General features: G+C 38.3%; 1 protein-coding gene across 5 annotated transcripts in view; it reads right to left on the bottom strand.

The window, feature by feature from the left end:
* Window positions 1-17,222, bottom strand: part of ARHGAP6 (Rho GTPase activating protein 6) — a 322,422-nt gene that overhangs the window by 41,111 nt on the left and 264,089 nt on the right. For all 5 annotated transcript variants that reach the window (XM_074534704.1, XM_005493450.4, XM_026797134.2 and 2 more), the window contains exon 3: window positions 1,628-1,699. In XM_074534704.1, the coding sequence (XP_074390805.1) occupies window positions 1,628-1,699 (72 nt within the window). The remainder of the gene's footprint in view (window positions 1-1,627; window positions 1,700-17,222) is intronic.

Raw genomic sequence — 17,222 nt, 5'->3', positions numbered from 1 at the left:
GAGACAGCAAAATTCTGGCTTTGGTGAAATATCAAAACACTTTATCATTGTTAAAATCTGCTACAGTAATGAAAAAATGTGAGGGGAAAAAAAAAGCCAAAATGTATTTTAACTCTCAAACTTCTAAAAATAAACTTTCAACAGAGACTACCAAAGTCATCGTATGCCTAAGGAAGGAAAGATGAAAGATCTCAGCACACCAAAAATTTGTGAGACAAAACATTTTAAAATGCAGGATATGGTTAGCCTTTTCTGATGCAGAAGAGCACCTCACAGGCCCTATGAAGATCAATCTCTGGCAAACACACTGAAAAGCAGAGCAGGTTTTGCACAGAATTATGTTGCTTTGCACTCTTATCTGTATGAACAACTACAGAAAAAAACAGCAGTGACTAACTACCATGTAATGTAGTGAATTAATAGGACAATGCAGAAAAGATTCTCCCCCAAAGGTGGCTACAAAATCATTAAATCTCTTGCTTAATGACTCCTCCTGCATGTGGCTTCAGTCATATAACAAATAATTCTTGTAATGAATTAAAAGTTTGGTACTTGCAATGTAATAATACAGGAAGCCACTGGATGCATCAAACCAGTGTGTCAGGGCACATTCCATTTTAGAAAGATTAATACAATATTTTCCATGATCAATTTTAAATCAAGAAAATAATAATAATGTATTTTAACTCATCAAACAAATAAAAATGAAAATAATAATATTTTCTTCTTGATGACTAGGTAAACTAACTTGGAAATGTGGATGTTAATTTTTACAGTGGAATTTTGAAGTTCCATTCTTCTGCTAAACTAGACTTAAAGTGAGGACAGCAGAGTAACCAGGTCACTTCTTCTGTCAAAAATTCCTGGATTTGAGTGCATGTTTGTGAAACTGGGATATCAATACTGAGTTTTATAACCATTTTTCCAGAAATGAACACCAAATTAGATGCACAATTTCCTACATGCAATTTCACAGACACTTTCCAGCATCTCAGTATTCAGACTTGGTTCAAATGGCTCTGAATTACAGGTCAACTTCAGGCCTTGGATTAGGGCCCAGCCCATAAAGCTGATTAGTGTCCAAACAAAAGAATGCAACCATATCCGTAAATCCACGTCATGTGGGGTTTATTAAAATCCAATTGATCAGTAGCACTGAAGCATTTATATATTTTAAACAATGGTTATTTTCCTAAGGTTAAAGAAAGAAAAGCATACCAAGAGACTTGCTTGGGCAGTGCTGGGTTTATGTGCTTTGTAAATTGAGAGTACAAATGCAGGTAAAGAACTGGATCACGTTATACAGACCACATTCTGCACTGGATGGTGAAAGTGGGTAGAAAGACAGTTGGAGAAAAGATGCAGTCCTTTAAGTCTTCCTTTTTTTTCTCAGGAAAAAAACCAAACAAAACCGACAAAACCAAATCAAAACCAAAACCTTTCACTTGAAGAGATCTGACTTATACTAAAGTCAAACAGAAAAGATAAAACATATTTGTTAGGCTGAAAATAAATACCTAGACAGTATATCACTTAACAACATTCCACTTGAAAAAGTATTTATCAGACTAAAGAAATCTCATATACAAAACTAAGACCTGATCACCAAATATGTACTCATTTTTACCTTTGTCTCTGTTCTTCTCCTTTCCTAAAGAGTCCAGTTTCTTTCTTAATGACTTCTTCCTCTTTTGTCCATCTGTAAGAGGGGGAAAAAAAAAAAACCAAGAAAAGGAAGTAAGTGAAGAGAAGCAATGCTGAACAAACTGCTGCACAAGCTGTAGGAGCATGTCTACATGCTGTGAGATGGTCACAGCACTGGGGATCAGGAAGGGTGTGAGACACATTTCACAAAAGCTGGGGACTGTCACAGCCCTCTGGCCCCAAGGAGTGTGGCTTTGCTTACCCAAACACTGAGGCTGTACTGGGGAACACAAATGTATCCCCTGCATGCTGCTGGGCACATTTACACACGCATGGTCACTGAAGAGTTAACAATGGACGTGTTTTGCTGGATGCTCTTGAGAGCAAAGCACCATAAACCTAAAAGCTATATCCTAAAGAATAGCCTTCATCCATGGTCACAAGGCTGTGATTCAGGTGTGGAACTAAAGGTAGTATTTGGAAAGGGAGGATTGCTAAACTCCAGGATAAAGCTCTGCATACCAGCCATACCAGTTGGGTGATAGTTGACCACCTTCACATGACCCATCCGATCTGAACTCATGTTGGGAATTGGCACTTGAGTACAGCATGTCCAGATTGGTTCAGATGGATTAGAGCCTCAGAAGAGGTTTTGTTCTGACAATCGACATATTGTCCAAGTTTCCATTTGGGTACTAAGGACCAATGGTTTTAAGCAATATCAGAGGCAGGTTGGTTCTTGAAACAATTATATCAAAAAGTTGGCTATCATTATTTCCTTCAGCAACATCTTTTATAATGAAAAGTCAACAAAACGGAATTTTATTTATTAGGTCTCAACAAATACCAGGGATTAAGTCAGAGGCTTGCTTTAACTTGTACCTTTGGAATTTTTTAAGTTCTAAAGCAATATAAAGTGTCTACCATAGACACTGCTCTAGATAAACTTTAATGAACATATACCTTTTCCCTTACTGGTTTTGTATTATGGTAAAACCTCAAAAATAAGCACACCATATCCATTTCACTTTTAGAGCAAGAGAGTCACCAAGTAATGTGCCTCAACACATTTTTCCAGTTGCGTAAGCCGGTGTCTTAAATAAGTCTTAAGTCTTTTATAGCAAGGAACATACCACAAAGGAGTGAAGTGGATCTCTGTTAACAAACTCTCATCTTTAAAATAAGGAGTCATGAGAGACCACAAGCTACTTCTCCATACCTTTCCCTCAAATCCTTCCTTGAAAACCAAGTCCAAAATATTACCTGACAGACTGCTCAAAAAATCTGACTTTTTAAATAGCCAATTAATATCCTTTAATTTTAAAAGTAACATTTCTTCTTTTTACTTTTTGTAATGGTGGTTGAACTGACTTCACTTGTACTCTGCAGTTATTTCCAGGACACCACAGAACCACAGAATGCTTAGGGTTGGAAGGGGCCTCTAGCGCCTTCCTGGGAGATCATCCAGTCCAACCACCCCCCAGAGCAGGATCACCTGGAGCAGGTGACACAGGAATTTGTCCAGGTGGGTTTGGAATGTCGCCAGAGAGGGAGAATCGACAATCTCCCTGGGCAACCTGTTCCAGTGCTCTGACCTCCTCAATGTAAAGAAGTTATCATGTTGAGGTGAAAATGCTTTGTGTTTTAATTTATTGCAATTGCTCTTTGCCCTGCTGCTGGGCACCACGGCAAAAAATCTGGCACCATCCTCTTGGCACCCATCTTTGAAATATTTATATGGACTGATGAGAGCTCCTGTCAGTCCTCTCAAGCCTAAACAGGCCCAGGTCCCTCAGCCTCTCCTCACAAGAGAGATGCTCCAGACCCCTCATCATCTTTGTAGGCACTTGTTGTACCCTTGCCAGTAGCAGATTGTTTCTCTTGTGCTGAGAGCACACAAGTGCACACAGCACTCTGGATGTGCCTCACTGAGGGTGAGAAGATGGGCAGGATCACCTCCCCTGATCTGCTGGCAAAGTTCTTCCCAGGATACCAGCAGCCCTCCTGGATGGAAGGGCTCCCAGCACCCACAACTTGGATATTTGGTTCCTGTCTCGAGGTACAATTGCCAAGTGTTGGTTATATTAAGTCTCCCTTTCCCACACTTGCTCTGGTGAGAATTCATCTCTCTGAAATGAGAGTTCAGCAGTATAATGGTGGCAATTCATTTCCTGATATGGTCTATGATTAGATTTTCCCCTTTTTTCTTAGCCACATGACAAGGCTATAATTCAAAGTCATTCTCTGATTGATGAAAAGCCCAGACTTTTCACACCCTCTGACATTTCCTGTTGTTAAGATTGAGTTTTTAAGAGAAATTCTTTCACCTCTTGGCAATGTGAATAGTTGGTAGCCTGCTTACATGCACCTGACAGTACAGCTTGTTTTTATAAGGTTCTCTGCTACCATTGTGTTCTGGCTTTATATCTATAAAATTATTTTCAAATTATTTTCCATGTTATAAATTCAAATTACTGCTTCACAGACTCTTTTTGACAGATGATTTATATTTCTTTGGAGTCATATTCTGCAAAAACTCATTTATTGATATACTGAGACATAAAAAAATGAGAGAAAGAATAGAAATTTGATGCAAAATGCAGTGTTTTGCTATGATCATTTACATTTACAGTTCACCCCACAGCAAGAGAAAAAGAGTTGCATATGAAAATAAGGCTAAGAAAAATCTCAGCAAAAGCTAAAGCTCAGAAGATCTAGCAAAAGCTAAAGCTCAGAAGATCTAAAGAGGTCTAAAGTCAGTTCAAGTTTTCATCCTCCCCAGCAAAAGACATGATAAATTACAGTCCATATGCTGTACATATAAATATGTTTTCAAATTATGTTAACACAGGGCACATCAGGCATGAACATTGCTGAAATATTCATAATGTGTTTAAAGACTTATGCAACCTCAGCAGTTTTACATATTAAATGAATTCCATTCACAATAATAATGCTTAGTATTTATTAGCTGCAGTGTGGCTTTGAAAATATCATTAATATCAAACATTATTGAGAAACAAGCAAAGCATCACTACCTACTAATTAATACCTACTGCATGGTTTTTAATTAATTAGCAAATACTTCTGCAAAATAGCATTGCATCAGTCTGAAGAGCTATTAGGTATGGATGGATTGCTATTTTTAATTTCCACTTTGGAAAAGTCTAAACCACATAGTGATAAAAGCTGCTGGGCTGTTATCCAGCCTTTTGTGTCAATAAATTCTCAATTGGTGTCTTATTTCTGTAGATCAACAATACACTGCTCTTTCAACAGGTTCCACTCAAGAACATCAGCAAGACTAGAGAAGCACTCAAATGACAACTGTCACAGTGAAGGAGGCTGTGGCTTTTTTCCTTTGCTAACCCATTCTGCTTTTCCTGAAGGACACCTATGCAGACAGCTGTGCAGATCAGCTTGTTTGTCAGAAATGGACTTCATCTGTACAGCACTTACTAATTTATATGTTTGCTGCATTTCTCACTGCAATGCATACATCACTCCCTAGGCATCTATTTATTAAGACTGGCACAATGAATATTTAAAGACCAAGAGTCTAGAATCAAACTCCTGAGTGCACATTAAATTGCTATGTGACCTGTTTTTCCAAAGTGGTAGCACTTCCAGGTTCAGCTAATGCCAAAAAGACCTTTCTATTTGAAAAATTAGGTCATCTCTTTAGGACTCTGCCAGTGAACCACACAGCCTACAGAATACAAGACTATTTGTACTGATCTACAGACTTTTTACAAGAATTGAACAATCTGACTTCTGAGATTATCAAAACTTAAATATTATGGGTTAAAGTTGAAATTCACCTGCAGTGTCATCACTAGCACAATTTTTTTAGCATTTATTCTATCAAATCCCAGATTTTCTACAGACCATTTGAGGGCTTAGATTTCTCTCTAAGTGAGACCACGGTTCTACAAACTAGGTAATAAGAAGTCATTTTCACACTGAGGATATATAAACTTCAGCTTTGACAGTCAAAACATGAAAAGAAAGAAAGAGAACTTTGCACATTTTTAAAATTATTGTTCTGTTGCTTTGCACAAGAACACCTACTAGCCACTTACCTTCTAGGACTGCAAGAGAGAGGATAGTGCAGGCTGAATCCTGTTACTATTTACTTCCAGTACTTTTTTATTTAACTTATGTGTCTGGAAACGAACAAGTCTATTTGGTAGGTAGAAGTGTTGCTCAGCATAAGCTAAAGAATCACAAATTAGGTATAGGGAATTAGCTCAGAATTATACAGTTAGTGGCAAAGTTAATACCCAGAAAGTCTTGGCCTAACAGCTTCAGATTATGTCACTTAATACCCTGTGAAACCCCAATCCCATATGCTTTTACCAATTAGTAAATGATGCAGTAAAATAGTACAACAGCATCCAAGCTTTGTACATAGTTTCTGGGAAAATATTACAGTATTAGGCTTCAGATAATGAAAAAAATACCCTCTCAAATATGCTTGAAGTGAACCTGTAACAAAAATAGGATTTTTTCAGCACTTTCCTTTTTTCCAGCATGGACTGGTGGATTATCTATAAGAATGATATTCCTTTTATGTTACTTACATGCAAGGACACTTTCTATTACTCAAAAACTTAGTAAATTCATACAAATCCTTTAAACTAATTTAACTCAGCAGGCTTTTGACATAAGAGGTGGTATGCTGCTGACAGGGTTGGAGAACAAAGAGAACTTCCCATTTATTGGCAAGTTCCTTTGCTTAAGAGAAATAAGTTTCTTGTCCATTTAGGGAAGAATGTTTATCAAGTTCCACAATTAAGGGCTATTTTAACACAGTGTAAAAAGAGGACCTATCTCAGTGATTATTATCAGACCCATAGCTCAATTACCAAAACACCAACAGATAAAAAGATTGATATTATGAGATTTCTAAACTACTTCTTCATAGTAATTGTAATTCTATTCATGGCCATTTTTCTTAATAACTACTAGTAATGGGATCTAACAGCTCTTAAAGAAAAAAAAATAATATATCTTCTAAGACTGCAATCAAGTCTGTCTTGAAAATTACTAAATTACTACCAATGGCACCACAAAGCACAAAATTAGATCTCTCTTGAGCACTTGCTGGTTCACTTCACTCATCCAGAGCAACTCATTTCCCAAGTGCCAGCCTCCCCCAGCCAGCCTGTGTGCCAATATCAAGCTGCAGTCTCCGTGGCCTGTGCAATACTGCAAGTAACTGAGAGTGTCAATCAGAAAACACTGCTAAGTTCTGTTGACAGAGCACAATAAAGGCAACACTGCACTTCATTCACTGACAGTTGCACAGTGTTTGTGGTTGTAGCTGCTTCTTTGGGTCACTATACAAAGCAAATTTACTTCTAAATATGCACTTGGGGCTGCTCTGCTGAAAAAGAGGGTGACGGTTTTACTTAGCCATTTCTGTGACTATAAATGTTCATCTTGAAATATTTATTTTTAAAAACTTGTTGAAATGCCCTGCCCCCATGCAGTAACTTCCAAAGTACTGCCAGCTGCAACACAAACGGAAGATAAAATTCAACCAGAAAAACAGGATTTTGGCACATAAAGCAATACAAAAAGGGGAAGATTGAGCCTTCAGATATTTCTTAGCACACTCACCCTTTGCCTCAGCCATACACTCACAAGACCTCCATCAGTGATGAAGATTACTGTATTTATTCAGAAGCCTTGGACTATTATCTCTTTTTTCCTTACGGTCTATGTTCCACACTTTACTTCATTTTGACTTAAAACAGCATTTCTTTGTGCTTGTCAGCTGGCAGCTGATGGAAGAAGAGCCATAATCATTCAAGAATATTCCACAACTGCAGTCATGGCCTTCCAGGTGACATCTGGCTCATAGATGCTCCCCTCAGTCCACAGCACCAGGTTCAGGCTGCTCACCAAAGGCACCACACACAACAGAGGTAGCTTTCCTCTGATGCAGCAAACAAGCTTCAGCATTCCCCTCTCTGAGAGGTTCTTGAAGACTGTGCTCATGGCAGAAGAACCAGCATGAAAAGGGCAGAGCTGAAGTCAAAGCCAGTTTTTCAGAAGGGAGATCCCTCCTGTTGGACTGTGCACAGGGGACAGGGCTGGGCAGGGGCAGCACCTGGGCCAAACAATTCTCAGGGCAACCATGAAAAACCAGGAGAGCCGTGGGGAAAGTCAACTGTGCAGGAAGCAACGTTCTCAGCAACACACAGTGCATACAGTACACCTGAGAAAACCCAGAGCCAGCAGACAGAAGTGTGATTTTAATTCACCCCTTCCACATCCCAGCAGACTCTTTGGTAACCTGTGGCTAGTGCATCTTATCAGACCTAACCTTCAGTGCCTCTGGGCTAAGGCACTACTAATCGTTAAAATGAAACACAGGCAAATTACTAAGTCCAGCTTTGCAGGTTTTAAGTGATTCAGCTGCTGAAGTTTAAAAGCTGCACTATACACAATTTCTTTACTGTTGAACAGTAAGAATTTGGTGACAGTGGTCAACAAATTATTTATCTAGAACGTATTCATAAGTTTCCATGGAACTCATCTAGAAGGCAAAACTGACGGAAATGTCACCTACTTCAAAAGAAAGCTGCATCCCTACAGGAACTGCAGTTTTACTTATCAGATAACAGTTGACAATAACGTCCTGTGGTTCTGATACAACTTTTTAAAAAACTCCAAACAACCAACCCTACAAAATTTGCTTGCCAGGTACTAATAGATTTTTTATACACATCAGTTGATACTGAACACCTATTCCGAAGGCAAAGGTGATATATCAATTTATACTTGCTGAGCATATTACCAGTAGACTGCCCTTTAAGGAAAACAAATCTGGTAAGTGTAGTTCTAAACTAGATTCAAATCTAGAAAAATGCACTATTTCTATTGAAACCTATTTGCAAGGCCTATTTCTATAAAAAATATAGACTCTAACTGCAGTGAGATAGGTATTAACTCTCCTTCACACAAAACCCCACAAACAAACAAACAGAAACAAACAAAAAACCAACCAACCAAAAAAAAAAAAAAAACAAACAAAAAAAACAAAAGAAAACCAAGACCACCACCACAACCAACAAAACAACAACTTACTTTGGTCACTGCTCTAATTCAGATAGCAAATACTATCCAACTCCTGTGGCTAGAGGAATCATAAAAAAATGACATTTCCACTACATTTGCCTACATGTTCCCTGGTGCATTTAAGGATTTAACTAGTCTCAAGTATATAGGTTGTAAAGAAATAACTACTTCTGTATTTTCAAATATGTTCTTCCATGACTCTCTGTCATGAAGAGACTCTCATTAACTGGTGGGCAAATGCAGGTGCAATGTATTCTAAGGGTGAGAACCAATATGGGATTTGAGCTCTGGAGCAAGGTCAGGGCTCCTGAAGCCACAGCCAGAGGGAGGGGGATGTCAGAGCCCACCCAGGCAAGGAGAAGAGCTGGGAAGGAGCAGCTTCCCAGGCCTGGCCAGGCCACTGCACTCCTGCTGTGCAGGAAGCTGCAGGTCCTACAGATGAACACGGCACAGCTGCACCAAAAGAAACTCTTCAGCCAGTACAAAGTGGATGCCTGCCTTGTTTGTGCAAGCTGTGTATAAATATCCTTAAAATAACAGAATTTTTAATAGTTGCAGAATTTTTCGAACCACCACAACAAAACCAAGAATAAAGTTTCCTATCTTTCCATTTAATTTGATTTTTTTAAATGTAACCTTTATTCTATTTGCATTTGGACTATTGACTGGAAGTAACTGTGTTGGAGAAGTCAGGGAAAAACCCTGTTCAGTTATTTTGCCATTCCTGTTATGAAAACATATGTAGTTTTTTTGCCATTTAAATATTTTTTAACTAATAATACATTTAAGATGGCTGCATTACACAAGCTCTGAGGAACGAGATATTCAGTGAGTTTTAGTATCCAAACACTAAATTATCATTGTTTGGGAACTAATTTGTTAAATCTTTAGCTAGACCCCTGGAAAAAACTCATTTTAACCTAAAAATAAACAGTTGCACAAGTACTTTTCTATGCCAGAATGAGGAAAATGGCTGCTGCTGCCATACATGGATGGGATGATGGAAGTAACTCAAAAAACCCATGCTAAGCTACCTGGCAGCCTTCAGAGGATTATGAAGGAAAGATCAAATGCCCTTGTGTGTGGCTGTTAGTGGAAAGCAGCAAAAAGCAGGCAGATTCCTGGGAAGGGAAAACAGATACACAATGCCAGGTCTGACTTCCCTGTGCATAAACACACTCAGATTTTCAACTCATACACAGCTCTGCTTGCTTCAGCACCTGCATTAGCACAGCACTGCCCGTGTCATACATAAGAAATCCCAAATCACAGTAATCTAACAAAATAATACCGAAATCCCACCTCCCAACAAAACCCTTAACAAAATAGCCATAGAAGGTGGTCCCGGTCTTTTGATGGAACACATGCCTTGTGTCAGTAATGGAAGTAAAACATGTCTCTAGGCCCACTGAAATTAGGGGCAACCACTCCTCCTAGGCTTCGTATTTGCTACATTGACACTGATGACAGCATTCATGGATCAGTAACATCAAGTAGCAGGTGCAAGACAAAATATAGACACTACTTTTTCTCATTATAGCAGTATCCACAGTGTGGCAGGAGTTTCCCTGATCTCCAAAGATAGGAAAGTTCATGACTTAAATAGCCTGGGATACAGCAGGGACCCTGCTGTTGCCCCTCTCTCTAAGTGGAAGACACAGAAACCGTGATGATGGGCAGAGGTTTGAAAGCTCTGAGAAAGACTGAACAACATCCCCTTCTTGGAGTGTTTTCAAAGCTCAGAAAAACTGTCAACACTAAAGCAGGTCAAAAAAAAAACCAAAAACCAATAGGTTAAAATTATCCACACTAATAAATGAAAACAACTACAGTCAATGAAAGTATTTTAGCTGTACTGAAAAAAATTCAAAATACCAAATTAAAGCCAAACAGGAGCCTTGATGCTATAGTATGAGATAGAAAAATACAAATACATGCTCTAAAACTGCTTTCAGTTCACTGAGGAAACAGCAGGGAGAGAGCAATTGACTGTCTCCTGGCTTCAACTGCTTAAATAAAAATTTTATAATGTGGAGGGGGAGAGTAGTTTGACGCTATTGCTAATCAAAATGACTCAATGTGATAAGGAGAGTTACCTTCAATCCAAACACTACAGGGTGGGCCAGGCCCAGAACAGACACAATCACCAGCATGTAGCTGGCCTTGGATTTACTGTTATCAATAAAGCCACTTGCATGCCGGTACTGGCAGGTGAAGGAGCAACCAAACTTCTTCACATCTCAAATCTTTCCCCCTGCATTGCTCTCAGTGTGAGCATGAGTTGAGCTCTTCAAAGGAAGAGGAAATTCTTTTAACCCTCTGGAATTTAGGAGACCAGCCAGTGGTCACAGAGATGGTTCAAGGCACCCAGGTCTCTGTAGATAAGACTCCTTTGTGTAAGTCTGTCCTCAGACTCTCACCTTAAAGAAGAAGCCACATAAGAAAATAAAGCATTACTCTCTCTAGAACTAATTAAACTAGTCCACAGCAGTCCTGCTCAGAACTGTGATGGAGAAATGAAATGACAAAGGAGCTCTCAGTGTGTGGAAGTGAAATCATGGTGCAGCAAGTCTCTCATTGGACAGTTTGGTGGCTCAAATAACTGAGCTGTTATCCCTCTGAAAAATGATCAACAGATCTTACTTCTAATAATGTCTCTTTGTAGTAATTACCTGTCCTTTGTATCATCAATCATAACAGAAACAGGTGCTGAAAATGTAAACCACAGAGCAAAAAGGCACAAGGAGCTCTGCAGAGAACACTTGGGTTGACTTCCTGCACAGAAATAGAGTCACATGGACATCTGTCTAATCTATTCTTAAAATCCTTCAGCAGGAGATTACATCTCCATTAAATCTCAAGGCAGCCTTTTCAGTGTAAAAGCCTAATACAAAGATATATATAGTACCACAGCTCTGATAAAATAAATCTATCTAGAGTCACTTTATCTTTCCTAATCAGTATCGAGAGACATTACGCTTCTGGCACCAACCACAACTGCACTTAAATCATGCCTGTGGAAAAACTAGAGAAAATTTATTACCCAAGGCAAGAAAAAAATTATCAGGAATATTCCCTAATGCACTACTGAAAGGAGCAACACACACAAGATAATATAAATAAGCCTGATTTTCAACTGAAATTTTAGAAGTAGTATACTGGAAGAATACATGTTATACTGATGTTCCATGTTGACAAAGCTCGGCCAAAGGCAAACAGAACAAGGAAACTGGAAGGCTGCAATGTCAGTATTCTTAATAAAGGTTCACAAAAGCTTTTTCCTTGGCTGGTATTTAAATTTACTGGTATTTATTATTTGACTTTGAACCACAATAAAGCACAAATTCATAAGTCACTATCAAATCACTGGACATATACATTTGACTGTTGGCAAAACCCGGACAGCCTAGATGGGCATTCAGAATTAAAGGGTAAGCACTACATGAAATATTAAAGACAGATTTGGCAGAACACACCCAAGAATGTCTCTGTTACACTGGTGTTTTCTCAAAGGAAAAAGACTGAAATACACCTAATTTTGCAAAGCAGTTTTAGAGCCTCTCAATGTGTATTTTGCTTCCCTGATTTTGCTTCCTGATTCTCTCTATCATGTGTCTCAACTTTTGAATGTGGCCAATGGTCAAGACCAATATTTTAAAATGAAAGCTGAGATTTTCAAGTCTGACAGTAATACAGACAAAATACCAAATACACTTACATGTACGTCAAGTCAATAGCTATTTCAAGTGTACTCCTAAAGAAACTATATTAGATAGGATTTTTTTTTTTTGGTCTCAGAAGTAATTTTTAAATTCCAAGGGACATAATATCAAATATATGTGGTATATATAACATCAAATATATCTCGCAGCAGTCTCCGGATCTGATGTTTCAAAAGCAGTACCCTAAATGTACAACAAAGAGCATCTAAATAAGCAACTGCCCTAGCAATGAAAACTCTGGTCATAAGTCTATCTTCTCTAACTTTTCATGATATATGAATATATGATACATGAACTTTTCATGATATATGGAAACATGGATTGTAATATTTCCTTATTTATCATAGGAATTTAAGCAAGATCTCTTTCCTTCACTGTGAAGGGAACTGAAAGACTCCTGCCTGTCAGTGCTCCTGCCCAATAAGCTCCATAGCTAAAGTACTCCTTCAGTGTCCATCCCTGTCCTCATTCCTTTCCTCTTTCTCCACAAAATACACCCACACAAGAGGTAGGTTCTGGAAGTTACACAAATCTTTATTTTAAATGTGCTAAGCTATAAACATATTTTGTCATATTTACATTACCAGTGCCATTGATTTTCCTGTGAAGCCTACAGCATTTTCTACCTCTTTTCTGTGTTCCTACAGCACAATGAAAATGCATGCTGCTTCTCAATCAATCACAGCTCCTAGTTATTTACAAAATACTATTTAGTAAAAGGACAAGTTTTTTTGTTTGTAGTGATTTTTTAATGAGTAAAACCTTTTCCTTTTAAACCTATTAGCTTACCTCTTATAGAATAGCTAAGTTGAATAAAGCTTTCCTGATGTAAACAGACAAGTAAAACAAGCTATGTGATACAAGAAAATCTTGGAAATCAATTTGCTGAGCATGGCATAGTCTTTTATTAAAAAAACTGCCTCACAGCAAAAATTAAAAAAAGGAACATCCCTCCCTCTTAAGTTTTGAAGATCATAAATTATTTCCCCTGTTACAACATTAGAGAAATTATATTCTTGCAAGCGTGATGTATTTCCATTTTATTCTTTCCTCAACAGTGGCAAAAAAGTGAATTTGAAAGTAAAAATCCAGACAAAAAGTTCTGCAAATTTCCTTACTGGGAGGAAAAAAAAATAAAAAGTTTTTTGTTTTCTTATCTCTCTGCCTGGAAAAACTCCTGTCACCTTCACTTTGATAAATGACTGTGTAGCATAGTTCAAGACTATGTCTCACAACCTCTACCCTGCAGCAGCTGGGACTTCTCCTAGCTTAAAACATTAATTTAATTTTCTTTCCTTCTTTTTTTTTTTCTTTTCTTTTTTTTTTTTTTAACCCAGACTGAGAGATACTTGGTATTGTTTTTTTTAGAATGAAAAAAGAAATCCCTGGAAAAATACATTTTCCCATGAAATATTTAAATTGGATGCACAGGTGGGAAGTTTCAGTCTGAAAATCAGCAAGTTGAACAGTTTTTATCTCTGACCAGTCTGTCTGACACAGCATAGCCAAGATTTACTAATGTAGCATAAAGGAGGAGTTTATCTCAGCCTTACTTGTCTTAAATATGATCTTCATGAGCTCTACTACATTGAAATAAAATCCATGGAATCATAAGCCCATGCCAGAGACAGTATTTATATGAGAAGAATCAGCAGAAGCTGGCATTAAGAGGGGTGGTAAGAAGCCTCTACACTCAGAAGATACCCTGACTCCAGTTGAAAAGCAGCCGGTCCCTGAGCCTGTAACTCCACAATGTATATGCTGCAGTTTATTTAGATGTTTTCCACTGCCACAACAGCTATAATGTATGCAACATGGTCAGTGATTAAAAACAAAGAGCAGTTTGGAGCCCTCACAGAAATGCAAGCCCAGATAAAAATCATAGTCACTCTCAGTGTTAAGGAAAATGAAAAATGAAATATAATGGAGAGTAATGTAAGCAAAAGACAGATTGAAAGAAGCACGCCCTGCCAAAATAAACAAGAAGCATAGAATTGTGTAACTCTTAATTCCCTTTTCTATTCAGAGCTTAACTGGAATGGAGGGGCAATTTTTTACCATTTACAAATGAATGGTAAAAATTCAGAAAGCCCAGCCATGTTTCCCTTCATTTCAGAGACAGGGCTGTCTCAGCTCTCAGTCTGTAATCACACACTTATCCAGCCCTGCTTCTTCAATCTCACCTTTACTAAAACAGGTCATACAGGAGAGCAGTGCTCACTCCCTGTGAGCACATGCACCGTGTCTCATGGCACAAAGCTCACATGCAAAACCATACACCAGCACATGTTCAACCAGCAGCAGCTTCCTTAAAATTACCTTCCTTAAACAACTGGGACTGCATTTAGACTTCTAAACCTACCCTTACATCTTCATTACAACTAAACAAATTACCTGAGAACCAAATTTGACAGCAGAATTAAGAATCACTTTCTCTCTCTCAGAATATCACAGAATCAAAGAATCATCAAGGTTTCAAGAGACATTCAAGATCATCCAGCTCAACTGTCAACCCAGCAGCAGCATAATCACCAGTAAACCACACATAACCCCAAAATGCTCTCCTTATTGATTCTTGCTCTCCACAAATCCTCCAGCCCCACTGCAAAGCTGAGAAGACAACATCCTGTTAGGAACTGGAAAGAACATAAGAAGTAATGTTCTCTTCTTGAATAAAGAGAAGACCCAAATATGATCCCTGAGTCTCAAATCCTATTTGAGCCCCTTCACCAGCAGGTTCCCATCATACCTTCAAAACCAAGGCAGATGCTCTAGGAGCTGAAATAGGGTTGAAGCCCTAATTCCCCATTTGCTCAACTCCTAGTAGTTCCTACCCCTGCTTCCAAACACAGGGTCAGTGAAGTGGGACAGGACTGTTAAGAGAGTCATTATAAACATGAGATATTTAGGAAACTGATCCAATCAAACCTCATTCAACAACCTCTCAGCTCAAGAGATACCTTGGAGCCAATGAACAGAAGAAAATGAGCTCCTCTGCTGCTCTGATCCCAGTTTTACTCTGCAGAAGCCATCTAACTTGAGTTAGCATTTGCTTGTGAAGACCTTCTGTAAAAGGTTCACTTTTCTCACTAATTCTGTGCAAGGACATACACAAAACCATGATGTCACCAAAAAGTAAGCACAACTGAAGTAAGCTGCATCACCATTTTTTTCTCCTATTTTAAAGAGAAGATTGACTTCCCTGAAATGAGAAAAGACACACTATATTGTGAACATGAACTGCAAAGAAGCACCAGCAGAACTGTACTGTTGTGACATTCAGAATGTCAGCAAATTAAAAATCTTTCACAGAGAAATTGCATTGGTAAAGACATTGCATAGTGCTTTGCCTGGAAATTACATCCTCGTGCAACTTTACACATTAACCAACAAAAGATAAATGACTCTTGGTCTAGTTTCTGGTGGCAAACGGGGGAATGATATGGGGGAGCAAAAAAGGAGTTGATTAGAGAATTTGAAAGATAAAAGGCAGAAAAGCAAGACAACAAGAAATAAACGTGAAACATCTCATGGTATATGTAAAACTAGTGCCTCTTGCTCAACTTTAATTCATTTGAATTACCTACTTTAGTGCAATTGTAGCATCTTTTAAATGACATGCTGGTTAAAGAAATTCCTGTGGGAAGTGATCTCTTCTCTGTGACCACAGGATATTTTACTAGGAGATGTGAGTAATGTTCTTCATTAACAGTAATAGCTACAACACAGTGAAGGAGAGGGATTGCATATGAGGTATCACAGTCTGCGCATTCCTACATTAGTGTGGGAATAGCCAGATGAGCCCTGGAAGAGGTAAACTGCCCTAGCTGTGACAAAGGGACCCTCTGAGCATGGGAGGACTGAAGCATTGTGAAGAAGCAACCAGTAACAGCATGTCTGTGGTTGTAAGATAAGGCAGAGGGATCTGTACTCTGGTTTAACCTCCATGCACGCATGTTTGGCACAAGCACTTGTTAGCCATTAACAATGAATTTTTACTCTTCACCATACCTATGCCAGTAAATGTAACTATTCAAATGCCTGCAGGAAGTAAATGCCCAGCAGGCACATGCATGTTCTAATGTAATTCTCTAGCAAGTTTTGAAAAGCAGCCAAAGAAACACAAAGAAGTACACCTCTATACATAGACTTCTAAATTTTCTAATACATAAATAGTTCCACTTGCCTCTACTCGTGAATATTTTCATATGGCATTCTCTGAAGAGAGTTGTAGAGTACATATCTCATTTTTCTGGATCTCTCCAGACCTACAGAGCTCCTCTAGCTCTCTCAGACAGTACTAGTTCTACATCGCACAGTTTGTTTTTAACTTGAGTCTGGTTTTAACTTGATGGCTGTGATGGAATTTTATTTTATTTGCATTCTTGCATGCCCAAAGTGCCCAAGCCAGTTTCACACGGATAAAACTTGAAATTCCCAGTTTACACATGATGTTTGAATGTGATGATTAACTGGATGGATGCCTGTAAACTCTTGTCATACATTTTCATTCCACACATTTAAAAATTATAGGAACATGAAGAGGCCTTCAGAGTGTCTCTGCAAATGGTCTAAACCAATCTGTAATAATTTCAGAATATGGTAGATTTTTATTCTCCTATCAAAGTACCAGCACAGATGTAGCATGATGGATTGACAGAGTGATTATTAGATATACCCACTTCAAAATATTATTTATTTCTGTTGTCAAAACTGGTGCCAAGCTTTGAAACAGGATGGACAGCTAAATACAAAATGCACCTTAAT

Source organism: Zonotrichia albicollis, chromosome 2 (genome assembly GCF_047830755.1).
Source record: "Zonotrichia albicollis isolate bZonAlb1 chromosome 2, bZonAlb1.hap1, whole genome shotgun sequence".
In the NCBI taxonomy this organism is placed as follows: Eukaryota; Metazoa; Chordata; class Aves; order Passeriformes; family Passerellidae; genus Zonotrichia; species Zonotrichia albicollis.
This window is presented reverse-complemented; position numbering and strand designations above follow the sequence as displayed.